We start from the raw sequence: 17,731 nt of genomic DNA, 5'->3' as shown, positions 1-17,731 counted from the left end.
CCAGATAATAAACTTCTCCTAATCCTTGGTGACCCTGACCCTATGCTCCACAGTGAACTTGTGACATAAGGAGAAAAAAGAAGGTCTGGGAAGAGCCCAATTCTTTCCATTTTGCCTCACTTTTCTCATATTTTAAACCCTGCAATTCCTACACAAATCACTAAGCTAATTATACTTGTTAGACTTGGGAATGATAGAGCAGACAACATTGAGACCAAGCAGTTGAAGACCGACTGAAGATTAGAAGTCCAAGTTGAGAGCTGTTTTCATGCTTAAGTATACGTTCTTCTGGTTTCATTTTTTCTGAAGCCACAATCCATAAATACTGTCAAGAGTGAACAGACCTACTGCCCTGACCATTCATTCCACTCCCCCGCACCTCACTGAGAGCTGCCCATCGACTGGAACTGGCAGTGTCTTCACTTGACATAGACTACTGACATAGACTGTCATAGGCATGGCACTAAAATGCTGCTGAAGTTGCCATCTTAGAAACCTCTGCCAAACAAAGCATTGATAGAAACAGGAAGTATCTTAGAACATTAGACTGTTACCACTCTTATCAAGTACGGAAAAGTCAAGGTCACAGAGACAATGGGTAGAAAGAGGGTTGCAAGGACTGGGGAGGCAGAAATGGGAATTAAAAGTGTTTGGTGGGTAGAGTGTCAGTATTACAAGATGAAATAGTTCTGGAGCTCTATTGCAGAACAACGTGAATGTACTTGACACTACTGAACTGCACACTTAAGTGGTTAAGATGGTAAATTTAGGGTTATAGGATTTTTTTAACTGCATTTTTTTAAAAAGGAAAAATGTTTTTAAAAGTATCTTTACAAAAAGAATTCCATTACAAATTTATTTTACAATACTTCTAGGTATAGTTATGGCAAATCGGGTACACTGAGTGAGTCCTGTTTTCCTATTTTCTATCATCTTGAGAAGTATGTACAGGGCCTGAGAGGGACTGAATTTGTGGAAACGGTGAGAAGGGAATACAGGCAGAGCCAAGGCAAGACCAAAAAAATGCTGACCAACTCTGCATGGGAACTTTAAACATTAGAGCGGTGCCTGACCCTAAAGTTCAGCTGAAGTCACTTAGTCCTTTGTTTATAGGTTATACGACACCACCTGAGACCTGATGGGAGGAAACCAGACTGGGCATCAGTGTAGAGACCACACCGGTGATGGCTGTTAGACATGTGATCTCTTTGCCACCTTCTCCCTAATGCCCCCCCCGCCCCAATCTTCATCTACAAAACACAGCTGTATCTTCACCACCAGATACATACTAAAGAACCATTCAAGACTCAAATGAAAAAGAACTGAGAAGTTGCAAAATAGCCCAGTAACATCACTCCTCATTAAGCCAAGAAATGAGAAAGGCACCACACCAAGGGGACCATCTGGGCTAAGAGGTTGTGAGAACCCAATAGCCTCTCTGCTTCAAAACACACAACACTGACCTTGCAGCTTCTGTTCTCAGCACAACTCACAAATGAGATTCAGAAACCATGAGTTTTAAATATGTGTCTCTGAGGAAGAGACCCAATTGTAACATTAAAATCAGTTTCCATAATAAAATGGAGAAGCTGGGCTCCTTTCACAATTATCCAAATATAGTTGCCCCTTGAAAAACATGTTAGAGGCACTGACCCTCTGCACAACCTAAAATCTGCATATAACTTTTGACTCCTACCAAACTTTACTAATAGCCTGCTATTGATCAGAAGCCTTAGCAACAGCATAAACAGTCCATCGACACATATTTTGTACGTTTACATGCATTATATACTGTATTCTTACAATAAAGTAAGCTAGAGAAAAGAAAGTGTTATTAAATCATAAGAATGAGAAAACTCATTAGCAATATCTATTGAAAAAAAAAATCCACATGTAAATGGACCCATGCAGTTCAAACCTGTGTTGTTCAAGGGTCAACTGTACAATCAATGAGCCAGTTTCTAGATTAACATATTTCTGTTTCCCATGATATGGCTCTTCATTTGTTTTACACTAAGAAATGGAAAACCAGGAGCAACAGGCTTCCAACATACAGAAGGAACTTCTCCAGGCACTCAACAGGGTGGATAAGGAAGCTCAGGCTGAGGGTTTGGTCAATCTGATTCTTACAGGGATCAGACACCACACTAGACTCTCCCTGGCAAGCCAGTATTTCCAGTATGCTACACAAGTTTAAGAATTAAAAGAGCAAGTGTTAATGAAGCCAATCAGCAAATATCAATATATACAGACTTTTCCTCAAGCTGCTTGCATTCTGTGCTTGTGATTCTTGGACAAGATCCCCAGGAAGGAGACCAGCCAAGTGGAGTGCTCTTTTGTCTCGTCCTGGTTGGAGGACTTTCTGTGCTCCATTTGAGAGAACTATATTGCTTCTCTCACACACTAGAGGTGTGCAATACACATTCCTTTTGGAATTTTGTTTTACCAATTAGAAAAAATGGTTAAGGTTTGGGGGGCGGGGACGTGAGCACACCTGCCCTTGTATGAGACTATCTAAAGAAGGGGAACATGGACGTCACAAAGCCAAAGGGACTTGTGCTCACCTGACCATAGTCGGTCCGGAAGACGACAACACCCTCTGCACAGGAATTTACAGTACTTGGAAAATGCTGGCCATTTTCTCTCAGCCAGACCCGTGTTCCCTGTAAACAAAATAAACAGGATTAAATGATGAGTTTGAATTGCATTTTGTGGCACAACACCACCCTTGAAATTACTATGACTACTACATTCCTTTAAAAAAAGAAAAACTTTTGAAACCCAAATGTTCTTCTCAAACAAGCAAAGAACGACTCTTCAGAAAGCAGCATCCACAGGCTTTACTGTAGAAAAGTAGGACTGAGAGAGAGTCCCACTGGATAGAGAGCAAAGAAAGGACTGAGAACAGGGCAGTCTCTGTGTCACTCAGTGCAATTGACTTATGGGAATTATCTCATTTCATTTACTAGCACCCGTTGTGGCAGGTACTATTATCACGCCCATTTTACAGATGAAGAAGTAGAGACCTAAAGGTCAAGTAATTTGCCCAGTATCACAAGACTAAGAACTCCAGCCCAAGCAGATGGGTTCCAGAAACCACAAATTTGGCCAGGTTACTTCTCTGCTCCATCCCAATTTGAGAACTCTTTGGGACCTGCGGGCTCGCATCTTCCCAGGTCCAAGCTGCATGCATTTGCTCGCTTGGAGAGCATCAGAACACTCCACTCTGACTTCCTACTTGTAGCAAATCTATGTGTCAGCTGGACTCTTTAAGAGAGGAACTAATGTTTTAGTAAGTATCAGAACCCAACTGACTGGTATGAATTTCGGTAGGATTTTCACCAGATACCTAATATATGCCAAAGTCTAGGGCTGTAACCCAAAAGATAACACTTTTCAGATCCCATTGTTTTAACCAAGGGCATTTGGACAATGGTTTCATTTCCGTTTTTAATTTCCCTGCTGGACAAATGAAATGATAATCATATATTTAGCTTCCAATGCTGAATGTCCTCCTCCTTTGATATTACAATATAAAAACTATTTATTTCCAAGCATGAGTGATGAAAAGTTTGAAGAAATTACTAGGTATTCGCCAGTCATTCCAATTATAAAGAATTATCTTTATGCTGTATGATGTATACCCCTGTGATGGACAGCTTCAGTATCTCATTAAATTATTTCTACTCTGCTCAACAATTTTTTAATGCCAACAAAAGTGAAACTGGAAATAATATACCAAAATTATCACTTGAAATAACACTTAAAGTGAACAACTTCCTTTTATAGAATTTTCAACCTCAGTTTATTGGCCTACTTAATTTTTGTTTTGATTTGAAATACTAGTGAAATATTTACAATACATTGGTTATGGTACGTTCAACTTCCAGTTTACTACTGCTCTATTAACAGAGAGTTGGCAAGAAGTAAGTAATAATAGAAGTAAACTCATCACTTTATGCTACTACTTTTGCTCTTTATAAAGAGCAAAATTAGTAGCTTCTGGTAATAGAGGGCCCATGAGGTAGGAGTCCAGGTCACGTGCTCAAAGCCTCAATGACATTCTACAACTGATATGAATCCTCAGTGAGACAGGCACCTCCTCCTCCGAGAAGAAACTGAAGCTCAGAGCTGGGGGTCCTCACCTAATGCAACACAGTCAGTGACTGAGGCAGGCCCCAACCTCTCCACTTCCTAATCATGTGCTCTTTCCACAGATCACATCAACTCTGTCTCCTTAAAATTCATAAATAAATCAAATGCGTTAATAGATCAGTCAACAATTAAAATATAACAGAGGTTCCTTTAAGTGGCTGGTTATCATATGCTACCATTTGTTGCTCTCTCTCACCTTCCCAAGAGGAAAAACTTAAGGAAATATAAAAATCCAATTTAGGTTACTTCCTCCATGCTATCAATGACCCTGTTTAAAAAACACCAGCCAGGACACAAAACAGGTGCTGTTTCACCGTTACTCAGGATGCCCAATAAGTTAACTTAGTTCGATGAAAGCATCTGGAGACAGCTAACTGGACCCAGAGTCTCTGGAAGGAGGGAAACCCAGAGGCAGGGGCCATGTGTGCATGAGATCCTACAAGCATTTCCAAGATCAAGGTGACTTGAGGCTTGAGGTTGAAAGGGCATGGACTTGTGTTCCCTGTAACTGGCTCATATGATTGATTCCCCATTTGAGTTCTGCAACTCTCTTAGCATCCCCTATTATACCCTCATACTAGGCCCTCCCCATGGGCACCCCACTTCTCATTATGATGGGAATTCTAAGCTGTTAACCCAGTGGTTCTCAACCTTCCTAATGCCGCGACCCTTTAATACAGTTCCTCATGTTGTGGTGACCCCCAACCATAAAATTATTTTCGTTGCTACTTCATAACTGTAATTTTGCTACTGTTATGAATCATAATGTAAATATCTGTTATGCAGGATGTATTTTCATTGTTACAAATTGAACATAATTAAAGCACAGTGATTAATCACAAAAACTATATGTAATTATATATGTGTTTTCCGATGGTCTTAGGTGATCCCTGTGAAAGGGTCGTTCAACCCCCAAAGGGGTCACAACCCACAGGTTGAGAACCGCTGTGTTAACCCACCCTTCTTTTACCACCCCTCCAAAGAGGGGTTGAAATCCTCTGCAATTAAGGTGGAAAAGAACATCAGAAATGAATATTAAGTGTTTCTCTATAAATCCTGAAGTCTGCTTACTTAAAGAACACCCGTAACACTACCAGTGGGGAGTTCCCATCTCCACAGGACGAGGTACCTCTGGTGCCCACTCCAGGCTAACATGCTTAAAACACCCAGACAATGAGAACCAACTGTCTGTCAGTCCTGATTCTTTATTAGCAAACAGCTGCTTCCAGAAAGAACATTTACTTCGGGCCTCCTCTAAGACCACTCTCTCAAATATCATTCTGTACCAAACCACATTATTAGTGAAGCTTGAGAAAGATTTCTAAGGGCCACAAGTACTTTTTTCATCTTCTTTTTAATTCACACATTGGAGACTGCAGCATTTGAAAGCTTCGAAATACCTACACACCTGTGCACACACGAATGCATGTACACACACCCATATTCAAACAGAAATTTTCAAAGTCATGTAAGTTAAGAACTTTTATTATGAAATAATTCAGTGGACCTCCATCCTAAAATTCTGAATCCAAAGCATTGTTTCCTATGATCATCCCCTGCATAATTTTAATCAAAGAGGATTTCATATACACATTTCCCAACTATTAAAATTATCTATTTAGTAAGGATAAATTAATATCTTATTATAAAACATTACTGAATTAATATAAATTGTCACCAGGATTAATAGAAGCCTCCAGACCCCCAGAGGCTATAAGGCATGTAGCTTCTTTTACCTGAGTTTTGTTCTGTTTCTTTTTATCTTTCTATTTGAAAGTGCTATAAAGCCCTTTGTTGACATAGTCCTACATGATCAAACACACAATTCAACCTCCTTAGTCCAAAGGTCTTTCCTAACAGGTGTGAAGAGCTGCTGATAAGCAAGTTTTATGAAATCCAGCCCCAAATAGCAAATCTAGAGCCCACGGGCCAGTTCCCCTAGGCCTACAGCAGCTGGCTTCCATGGCTACAAAGGGAAATATATTAAAAACTCCCTTTGTTCTTTGAAAACGTTTAAACTGACAATTTTCATAGAATCAGAATTGCAAAGTAAAACCGTTGCAATGATTATTTTGATATTGGTTGTTTCCTGATCATTCCTCTGAGCCCCCAAGCTTTCTACTTCCCTTCTATTAGAATAGAACATATGCGCCCAGGTCCGGAGAAAGAGGCCACCCACAGGTATTTGAAAATGAAGTCACAAGCAGACATTTACCAGACCATCCAAGTTTGAGTGGGAAAGAAAAATTTGCCCACCATATGCAAACCATTATATTCTGTCGTCGTTAAATAAGGCTGATAATTTAATGTGCAATGCAGGCAGGCATATGGAGAAAACTCACAATTTGAGTAAAATATGCCTTTATAAGAAAGTAGAACAAGTTTGATCATAACATACACATTTTATTAAAACTTGGGCAAGTTTCCTCTTAATCTCTGAGATAGATATGTGTTAAATTTAACAGCTAAAAACTTTTCTGCACATACTCACCAGTAACAGTTTTACATTATAAAGCTCTTACACATAAATTTCAATCTCCTTTGATCTTCACAGCAATCCTGTAAGATTAGGAGGCAAGAAATACCATCCCTTCTTCAAAAGTGAGGTTCACAGGGGCTCCATTTTCCATTGCAAATATATGATTTCTTAGCTATAATAAAAAAGACTGACTATACCAAGTGTTGGTGACAATGTGGAGAAAGAGGTGAGGATGTAAAACAAAGATGCTTCCATATAATCTTACCATATGTCCCAATTATTCAACTGCTAGCTATCTACCTACTCAACAGAAAAAATTTTTAAAGTCTTGCATGCAAATATTCATAGCGGCATTATTCATAATAACCAACTACTAGAAATCACTCAAATGTCTATCAATCAGTACAGGGACAAAATGTGATAAATTCCTGCAATGGAACACTTCAGTAATAAAAACAAATCACTGACAGAATCACCAAATAAAGATGAATCTCAAAACCATCATGCTAAATGAAAGAGGCCACACACAAAAGAGTACATATCATAAGGTTCTGTTTACATGAAATTTTCAGAAGAGGCAAAACCATAGACCACGGAAAGTAGAACAGCTGCCTGGTGCTAGGGATGGGAGGGACAGTGACTGTGAATGGTGGAAAATGGAACATTGGGGGATGATGGAACTATTCTAAAACAGAACTGTGCTGATGGTCAAACAACTATATAAAAATGCACTAAAACTCATTCAACTGTGCACCCGTAATGGGTGCACATTATTGTATGTAACTATATTTTGGTAGTTTCAAATCACTGAAAAAATTAATTTCTAACCTTATATTATCTCCACTGCGCGTGAAAGTTCTTAATCATTCCATATTGGGAAAAAAAAACAATCATGTTTCTGTAATTGAGTGATGGAGGTATCAAGCAACATACAGAGCCCTGGCTGCTGTGGCTCAGTGGATTGAGCGTTGGCCTGCGAGTTAAGTGTCGCTGGTTCCCAGTCAGGGCACATGACTAGGTTGCACATCAAGTCCCCAGTTGGGGGCACGAGTGAGAGGCAACCACACAGTGATGTTTCTCTCCTTCTCTTTCTCCTTTCCCCTCTCTCTCTAAAAATAAACAAACAAACAAACAAACAAATAATTTTTAAAAAATACAAAAAAAAAAAAAAAAAAAAAAGAAAACCCCCATAACAATGAATTGTAAGGCCTGTGTTAAAACTCAAGAGCTCTGCATTGAATTCATTAAGTCTCTGCTCTCCACTGACCTAGACCAGGGAGCTCAGACACCATGAGAGACTTGCCCAAGGTAATCCACAGATGAGGTATAGGTTGCATAACTGTCTCGTGGAACTCAATTAATCACAAATCCTCGGCCTGTGACTCGCAGTGTCTCCCAGGGCAGGGAAGTTTACCTGGCTTCTTCCTCCTACCATGGCTATGTGAAGTAGTTACACAAAGCCTCAAATATTTATATAAAAGTGGCCCTTTGCAAAAAAAAAAAAAATGCTTACTATTACCTACTTTAAGGTAAAGAAGGTTTTTAAAAAATCACCATAGAGATTTCAACCTCCTATTGCCCTTTGAAAAACAATATTTCTCTCCTGATTTTAAAATTGATTTTCTTGAACTTTGAAAAATCAAGTTTAAAAATAAGGTAGGGAAATAACCCTAAAAAGAGATAATGATGATGGACTTTAACTACCATGCTGTGTGGCATGTTTTAATTACAGATTCACGGAAAAGAGAATATTCTTTAGCAAAAAAAAAGTCAGTCTCAGACCTAGAACAGGGTACCACACCTCCTTGTGTCCCACAGCTGCTTACTTGGCCTATGTTAAGCACCTGGTTCCAGATGCTCCGACAGCCTACATGATAAAGTCACAATTTGGTCCTGAAATGTGATCTGTCTGCTTGTTTGTTTGTTTGTTTTAAGACAAAGAGGGCAAATAATTTTGTAAAGGATAAATTAAAAAGATTATTTAAATCTGGAGTAAATTGAGTAGCCAAAAGGAAATTCATATCCTTTTTTTTTTTCCTTTTTTTAATCCTCACCTGAGGATATTTTCATTGCTTTTAGAGAGGAAGGGAGAGGGAAAGAGACAGACAAAACATGAGAGAGAGAGAAAGAAAGAAAAAGAGAGAGAGAGAGAGAGAGCAAGATCAATGTGAGAGAAAAACATCCATTGGTTGCCTCCCATACGCACTCTGACTGGGAATAGAATCCACAGCCTAGGTGTGTGCCCTGACGCACAGCCTTTCGTGCACGGGACAACACTCCAACCAACTGAACCACCTGGCCAGTGCAAGAAAGTTCTTATCTTTTTGCCTGCAATGACAGCAACCTGGCTTAGATGTCTCACGTGGAAGGCCAGGGAGTGCAGACGCGGGGTCTGTGTTATGGACAGTACTGAACTCCAGAAACTGGATGTGGGTCCTATTACTATAGTACTAAGGATTTAAATAGCACTTTTTCTCCTGTTTATTTTTAAATGAGATAGAATCGATATAAAACATTATATTAGTTTCAACCAATCAATATTTGTGTATATTGAGAAATGATCACATCCATATTATCTACTTAACACCCATCACCACATAGTTATAAATTTATTTTCTTGTGATGAGAATTTGTAAAATCTACTCTCTTAGCAACTTTCAAATATACAATACAGTATTATTAACTATGGTCACCAGGGTGTACATTACATCCCAGGGCTTAATTTATAACTGGAAGCTTGTAACTTCTGATCCTCTTTACCCATTTCTCTGCACCGCACCCCATCCCCCTCTTCTGGCAACCACCGATCTGTCCTCTGTATCTATGTTTGGTTTCTTTTTTTTAGCTTCCATATAGAAGTGAGATCTCTCCTGTTTTGTCATTTTTTCCTTAACATTCAAAGTTCTAAAGCTGGTTTCTCACCCTCAGCGTTATTGACGTTTTAGATCAAGTAATTACATTGGGGGTGGGGGTGGGGGATGTTCCAGTTGACAACCGCTGATCTGGAGTAATACTAAGTTCTGAAGGAGTTTTCAAAACTATTCCGCTGTCAGAGACCTAATTAATTGAAAGCAGACTGTGTTGTGTAAATTTTAGGAATACCACAGCCTCCCAAAGTAGAATCAGCCCGGACACGGTATACTTGGGACAGATCTAATTTCCGGTGACATTAAACTGAGTGCATACAGAAGGGAGGGCGCGACTCTGCAATAGGATTCAAAAGGTTTGACAATGCAAGGAAAAATGTCCTGGAGGTGGCCAGTTTGAATGTGGAGCCCGAGGGACTCTCCTTTTCCTTCTCTCTGCCCACTGGCCTGCATTTTTTGTTTGTTTTTCAATGCACTTGAATGTCCATTAGAATTTACCTGTAATGCTTTTATGCAGATAATTTGAACTGCCCACTGTGCTTTTTCACCTCAGAAGCTATTATTTCAACCTGAAGTGCTTGCAAATCCCAACACAAAACTTGTCAGAAAGCATAGAAAAGGCAGAGAGAGGATGAAGAGAGGACATAATCATGCTATGAAACAAGTAGGAAAAATGCAGCGTGAACGCAAGCAGAGGGGACAAGAGAGTATTGCTGGCTGGGAACAGAACCAGGAGATTTAGAAACCAAAGGGGAAGGTCCAACCTAAGGTTCTCCCCCAGGGAGCCAGCCACCACTCAGTGGGGGGGCCTGGAAATAAAGTGAAGAGGGAGGGCGCCACTCTCTCCCAGCGGCCCCACAGCAGTGGGTGGTCCTTTTAGCCCCTGCCGCACAGCATGCAAAAAGCTTGGACCCACAGCGCTGAGTGATCTCCTGACTCACTGCCTCCCTCGTGCGTGACTGCAGGTCTTTAGACCTGAGCCAGGCATTCAGTTCTGAACAACTGTATCACATTCCAAAGAGGAATGCTTCAAGTCGCCGGCCCCGGCTCCTCAGGCTCTGAATGGAACATGGGCGGGTGCAGGCTCTGTCCTCAAAAGATACAGAACTCAACTAGGTGCTGAGGCCAGCCCCAGCTGTCGGGGCGGAAAAAGTAATAAAGGGAGGCTCCAGAGAGAAACTGTTAGCATAAGCCCATAATGTTGGAAATGCGGTGTGAGGATCCCGAGTCTGCACCGTTGTACTGTTGGTCGTGGGACTGCAATGGCACCTGTTTTCTATACAGGCAACCCCATAAACAAGAGTCCAGCCCCACCAGACATGCTGCCACCCTAAATTCTGGAATGAAATGTGTTGTTGACACTCCGCTTCAGGATTCATACGCATAATTCGCCCCCTCCCCAAAGATTACAGCGAAAGTGTTGGGTTATTATTCCCAAGGATGGCCTATAGAAGTCTTTAATGGCGTCGCTTTTCAGATAAGAAACGTATTCAACTACTTGTAGCTACAATATATTTGTAGCTTTCGGCTATATCATCATGAGCACAATTATTTCGTGGGCTTGCCTAGAGGCTTAGGGTCATTCATAGCACTATTTCCACAGAACAGGTGTAGTGTCCCAAACGACTAACTCACAAACACACCTAAAAAACCGTATGGTTATTAATAGAGGCCTATTTGCGTGCATTACTATAAAGTTCACAGACAGTTGATCCCATGTTTTGGGACAGTTCCAGTCTCCAGTGCACTCTGTGAGAAGGATCCCATGGCACCAACATTCTTTCCTGTTGTCCAGCCAATAAGGTCAAACTCTGTCATCACTATCAGCTACTCAGAAGGGCACCTTCCATGCAGAGGATACTATGAAAACTATATGAAGAGTAGATTGTAGAAAGGGGGAAAAAAATAGGAAAGAAAATGGAAAAAGGTATCACCAACAATAAACTAATCTTTGTATCGAGTAAAGACTCATTGGCACCCCTCCCTACTCCCAATCTAAATCAAAACAAAAACAAATTAGGTTGAATGGCAAGAAACCTAAATTATGAACTTACAACTCTGTAAAGAGTTTTTTTCCCACGGTTATAGGGGTCCAACTTGCCAATTGATTCAATCCCGATTTCATATTCCGATTTTCTCTCCTTTCCTTGCAATTCCTTGAAATAGCTTTTCTGTTAAACTACAGTGATTAAAAATAATTCAAGAAACAATTTAACATTGAAAGAAATGAGACTTCTCCAGGCTGCTGAGACAATCTCAACATGGTAGGAACGTGATGATCCAAGGAACTAAAATCAAATGGTTCCATCTATTAGCCAACTAAGTGTCACACGCAGCCAACACATATGTGTTTGAAAGAAAATAGAAAATGGACCTAAACAATCAGCTAACACCTCTAAAATTCATTCAATATGCATGATTTGACTTTGTCTGCCTGTCCATCTGTCTATCCATCCATGCATCCATCCACCCATCAAACACCAGGCCATCCTTCCACAAATCCATACTTCCCATAAGTATCTTTTGAGCTTCCTATTTTGTATCAGGCACTATAAAAGAGCCAACAGTATATAAAATTGTTCCTGCTCTAAAGAGCCAACAATACATTAGAGGTAAACTACGTCTACTCTAAAACATTCCCCATGTAGTCTCTTTAAAGGAAATTAATTCTGTAACATAAGGAGCAGTAGAACAAGACAAGAAAGAGAGGCAGGTAAACGGGGAAAAGACATGCAAATTTTATAAAATGAGTAAGACTGTTTCGATTCCAAGGACTGTTAAAAAGGAGTAGGAAATCCTTTCCAGAAGACACAAAATAGCTGCTTTTAGAACTGTATTCCATTCTTTCTTTTAGTGGAAACAGTAGGAGAAATAGAACAGAAGGGCAATAAAAACCATCACAAGATGTTTGCACTCTACATGGAATGTAATGTCAGCTGGCCTTTACCTCTAACTTCCTAGAGTTTATTGTCCTTTCCTGTTCTTGACATGAATAATTAAAAAAAAAAAAAACCCTCACAAATAAACAAAAACTGATAAGACTATCTTAATGAAATCCTGGCTGTGTTCTGGCTACCATCTGTTTTTAGAAAAAAATATACTTCATGAAAGCGAATGACCCAAAAACACAGTGGGAAGTAAATAAACTTAAAACAGCTATTTCCCATTGCTGTCGCACACATACTAATTAATGCCTTTGTAGAATTTTATTAAATTTCAAAAACAATGTTTTTCATAAAATAATACTTCCTGAATTAAAAGGTGCTTAACAGATAATCCTGTCCAATCAAAAAATGGATACATATTGGTGCCCAAGAGGAGGACTCAGGCCCCTACATTGCTGGTGAGCATGTAAGATAGCACAGCTGCTGTGGACAAGTCTGGCAGTTCCTCAGCAAGTTAAACACAGAGTTAGCCTATGACCCAGCAATTCCACTCCTACGTTCATACCCAAGAGAAATGAAATCATATGTTTAGACATCAAAACCTGTACACAAATGCTCACAATAGTTCCAAAGTAGAAATAACCCTAACGTCCATCAGCTGATGAACAGATTTTAAAATGCGGTACATCCACATAATGGAATATTATTCAGTGACCAAAAAGATGTAGACCTGATCCATGCTACAACACGAAAGCGCATTGAAAACATTAAGCTAAGTGGAAGAAGTCTGTCACAAAGGACCACATATTGTATGACTGCATTGATATGAAATGTCCAGAAGCTATATCCACAGAGACAGAAAGCAGATTGCTGGTTTCCTAGGGCTGGTGTAGAAGAGACTGGGTAATAGGTATGGGGTTTCTTTATGGGGTGATGAAAATGTTCTGGAATTAGATAGGGGTGATGGTTGCATAACTATTAGTATATATTGCTAACACTAATACTAGTATTGGGTTGGCCAGAAAGTCTATTTCGTTTTTTCCATAAAATAAAAATCATATTTTTCATTTTCACCAATAACTTTATTGATTTGGAAATGTTGAGTATGTGGGCTATCTCCCACTATTGGCTTCTAGTGGGTAGAGGCCAGGGGCGCTGCTAAACATCTTCCAATGCATAAGACAGCCCTACAGCAAAGAATTATTTGGCCAAAATGTCAATAGTACCAAGAAACTCAGCAAACCACTTTTCACACATTTGATTAGTCATAACCCTCCTTCATACACTGCACAAATCTTTTTTTGCATTTCAGTTGTGGTTTTATTTTTCTTGAAATAATAAAGCACAATATGCTGAAAATGTTGTGTATTTTCTTCCATCTTTAATATTAAAATGGCTGCACAAAAATTCATCAATTTTTTTAAGCACGCTGATATGACAGCTGTCACAATACAATCTAACAAAATTGTTTCGAATGAGGTTAAAGACAACTGAGCACTACTAGAGCCATCACATGGAAAAAACTAAATGAACTTTTTTTGCCAATCCAACGTCTAGTGAATATACTACAAAACACTCAATCGTATATTTTGAAAGGGTAAATTTTATGATGTGCGAATTATATCTCAAATAAGAAAGAGGAAAGGAAGAGCGACAAACAATTACACAGAAAAACAAGACCCATGTCTGACTTCAGTCACTCCCTGGATCCACCTTCATCCCTGCCCTCCCACAGTCCATGTGCCAAGAAAGTCCTCTCTTCAGCTTATACTGGTCTTTGTTGAGCTTCTGTTACTTATAAGCAAAGGAGTATCCCCTATTATTTGTCACACGCAAATACCATGACTTTCAGAAGGTATCTGGAAAGCAATTCACTCAAGAGATCTATGCCAATGACCCCAACTGGTTTTCTGTGTTTTCCCTAGTACACCAAAACAAGTTATTTCAGTGTTCTGTCTATGTTATGGATGCTATACTAGGATTTCCATTACCTGTATTACAGGTGGCAGGGGTGGGTGAGTTTTACTGGCCCTTGAATCTCCAGCACCTAAAATAGAGCTGGACACACTCGATGAGGGCCGAGTACTAATTAATTCACTCTCAACCCCTAGTCCTACCTCAGAGCTTTGCTAGACGCCCAAGGAACACATGGTAGCGTTCACAAAAACTATGATACACAGAAGTTGCAAAGATAACACAGAGTCCCCACACATCCCCCAGTTGTTAACATCGTACGTTGCTGTGGCACAGTTGTCACGACTAAGGAACACTGACTGGTACATTACTATGAACTCAACTCCATACTTCATTCAAATTTCACCATTTCCCCGCTAACATCCTTCTACGGCCCCCGTTTCCTATCCATGACGTTATTTCTCATTATCATGCCTCCTTAGGTCTTCTCTGGTCTGTGAGTCTCTCACAGACCTTGATTAAAGGCCTTAACTGTTTTGAGGAGTACAGGTCAGGTAAGCCACAGAATGTCCCTCAGGTAGTGACTGTCTGGGGTTTTTCTCAGTATTAGACTAGAGCATGGTGGTTTTCAGTGACAGCTCAAGGTGTGGGTTCACACGATCAGAATGGGGATCCTGGCTTCCTTGCATTGAAACATGGCCAGGGACAAACTAATCACCACGGGCCTCAGTTTCCTCAGCTACAGAGAAAGGAGAAATGAACACTATCTACCTCCCAGGTTACTGTGGGGGTTTATGAGACAAAGGTGAACAGAGAAGCAGAAATTCCCTGTGGAGAGACGTAGCCACTGAGCAGTCGACTGAGCAAGGAAGATGCTGTGCCAAAGACAGTCCGAAGACTAGTAACACAGAAGCTGGCAGGCTCACAGAGATGAAATCCAGATCATTTCAACTGGATGCCACAGGGTGAATTTGAGGATACATATGTACAGAGTACCCATACTTGGGAGTGTTGATGAAGGAAGCAGGCCTCACAAATCTGAGTCGTAAAGGACAAATGAATAGGTCAAACCCCATGGGGCAGGTAGAAGCCTCAAGCTGAAAGGTCCAATTCTGCAAATTAGCCAAGCGCCACTTAGGCTGAGATACACAGTAACTTGGCTTACCTGCTGGACTTAATCACCATCCGTAAACCATTAACAGCTCCACACAACTGAACAATGACAGCATTCACCTTTGTCCAGTCCAAGAAAGAAAAAACACTCGGCCTCCAACCCACCAAGGGGTAGAAACCACTAGGACTAAAATTGCCTCCCCCCTTACCAATAAACTGTGGATCGAATTACATTGTTTTGCCATGCAATAGACTTTTTCCAACTCTGTTTTTACAAAAACAAGGAGTAAAACACAGCAGCCAAGTCATTTGGAGGTATCGACTTCGAATTCCATCTCAATTCAAAAGACCCTTGGTCACTCAAAACTTGGAAATTCTCAAGACTTTCCAGAAATAGAGACTGGGGTATGTAGTTAAGATCCTGCTGGGGTGGACCAGGAGAACAGCTGAGCCCAGGGGGCTGAAGCTAACAAAGTGCAGCCAGGCCCACTGGGTCAGGTAACACAAAGCTCAGAGTTCTGAAGCTAAAAGAAAGGCCCTCCCAGTTCCTCCTGGCTCCTGGATGCCAAGCCCCAGGTAGAACAACATGACCCTTTGCTCTCCTCTCTCATTTCCAGAAGGCCTCTCACTACTGAAGGGCCAGTGGTGACAACAGGCTGGACCTTACCAAGGAGCTGCTTCCCCAACGAGACCAAAGGAAGTTTCCTAGGAGTGAAGTCCAGCCCTCCCCCAATCCCACTGCATCCTTCCTATATCACCCCAGCCACAATTAAAGCCTCTCCCTCTCTCTCTCTCTCTCTCTCTCTTTCTCTCTCTCTCTCTCTCTCTCTCTTTCTCTCTCTGGGTCTCTCTCTTTCTCTCTCTGTGTCTCTCTCTTTCTCTCCTTTCCTTCCTCCTTAGTACAAAGTCTGACTCCTGGCTGGAAGGAAGGGTAATAAAAACCCACAATAGTGATGCAGAAGGACTCCTCCCCTCCCCTAAGATAGGGTGCAACAGGATGGAGGGCGAAGCACATCACACCAAGCACGGTCAGGCAAGATTTCCACTGAGGATGCAGGATTCTGCTCCTAAGCCATCCATCCACCTGGCCCACTGCTTCTCTCTGCAAAATAGGGCCCTCCGCCAGGCGCACGGAAGGAAAGGAACTACAGGCAGAGGAAGTCATAACTCAGATGCCGGGCCAAGCACATATCCAGGAAACTATCCAGGAAAAGAAACGCCCAGAAGGGAGGCTCTCATCCCTGATTTCACAGCAGAATCGAATGTGACAGAGCCCTTTCACCTTGGCAGAGTCCAGGGACCCACTCCAGATATGCACACCTGGGACATCAGGGGCTGGGTCTTCCATGTCTCCACCACAATTCTGGGTCCGGTTGCGGGGAGGCTGGGGGCTCATTCCCCTGCCCCAATGGGCACATCTACCGATTCAGTGACTCTCAATCCCAGTGTGATTCCTAGGAAACGAGGGCCCCGCACAAAGCAAACACCAGCTGAAATAAAAAGCACTGGGTTTAAATAGCTGCCCCGGAGGGAAAGGCATTAGGTACAAGCAAAACTTGGAAGGGAGAGCAGGAGGGAGAAAAGTAAGTTGGTTAGTTACCAACATATATAGTCTGTCACAAAATAGAATGCATTTCTCCTGAGTCATTTACTGTATAATGCTGACACACAACTCTACACTTATTATTTACTCCAAAAATCAATGCTCACTGCAATCCATGTATTTGTTTTAAAATGGGTTAGTTAAAAGTCATTTTAAAACATGTCATTTAAAAATTATTTTAGAAGTTCTCACAAAATTATAACAAAGCTCACTTGCTAAATATCAAGTAAAATTTTACCATTTTAAAGCACATGTCCTTTATTAGCATTACATACTCAGGGATTCTGCAATACCACTGCAGATACTCCGATGGACTAGCATAATATCCTATTCCAAGACTCATGTGAAGTGCCTACCGGTGTATGAAATCAGCATCCCTACATAAATCCATGCAAAGCTGTGTTTAAGCCCAAAACTCAGCTTTTCAAATGGCAATAAATCTCCTTTACAAGCTTCCACAGAAAGTCTCTGTGCTGCTTCTTCCTGCTAACGCTAGGCAAACTGGAAGGCCTCTTATGTCCTACAATCCAAACCCCTTTGTTCTCCCAACAAATGCCACAGAGGTTTGTCAACAGACCCTGGAAATCCAGAGACATAACCATCCATCTCCACTGCCTCCATTTACACGCTCTAGTGACGGCTCCCCCAGGGGACCTCCTGCCTGGACCACAAGATGTAGCATCAATTAGAAGGGCAGAGCCAAAAGGGCAAAAGC

The 17,731-nt window shown here is 41.0% G+C and overlaps 1 protein-coding gene across 1 annotated transcript in view; it reads right to left on the bottom strand.

Moving 5' to 3' along the window:
* The window catches only part of MYO10 (myosin X), a 200,776-nt gene that overhangs the window by 154,051 nt on the left and 28,994 nt on the right, over positions 1-17,731 (bottom strand). Inside the window, exon 2 of the mRNA XM_090276208.1 lies at positions 2,565-2,663. Coding sequence (XP_090132334.1) covers positions 2,565-2,663 — 99 coding nt within the window. The remainder of the gene's footprint in view (positions 1-2,564; positions 2,664-17,731) is intronic.

The sequence above is a fragment of the Furipterus horrens genome, unplaced genomic scaffold (genome assembly GCF_987537825.1).
Source record: "Furipterus horrens unplaced genomic scaffold, mFurHor1.1.pri manual_scaffold_5, whole genome shotgun sequence".
NCBI classification, from domain to species: Eukaryota; Metazoa; Chordata; class Mammalia; order Chiroptera; family Furipteridae; genus Furipterus; species Furipterus horrens.
The sequence above is the reverse complement of the archived record's forward strand: the minus strand, read 5'-3'. Positions and strand labels throughout refer to the sequence as shown.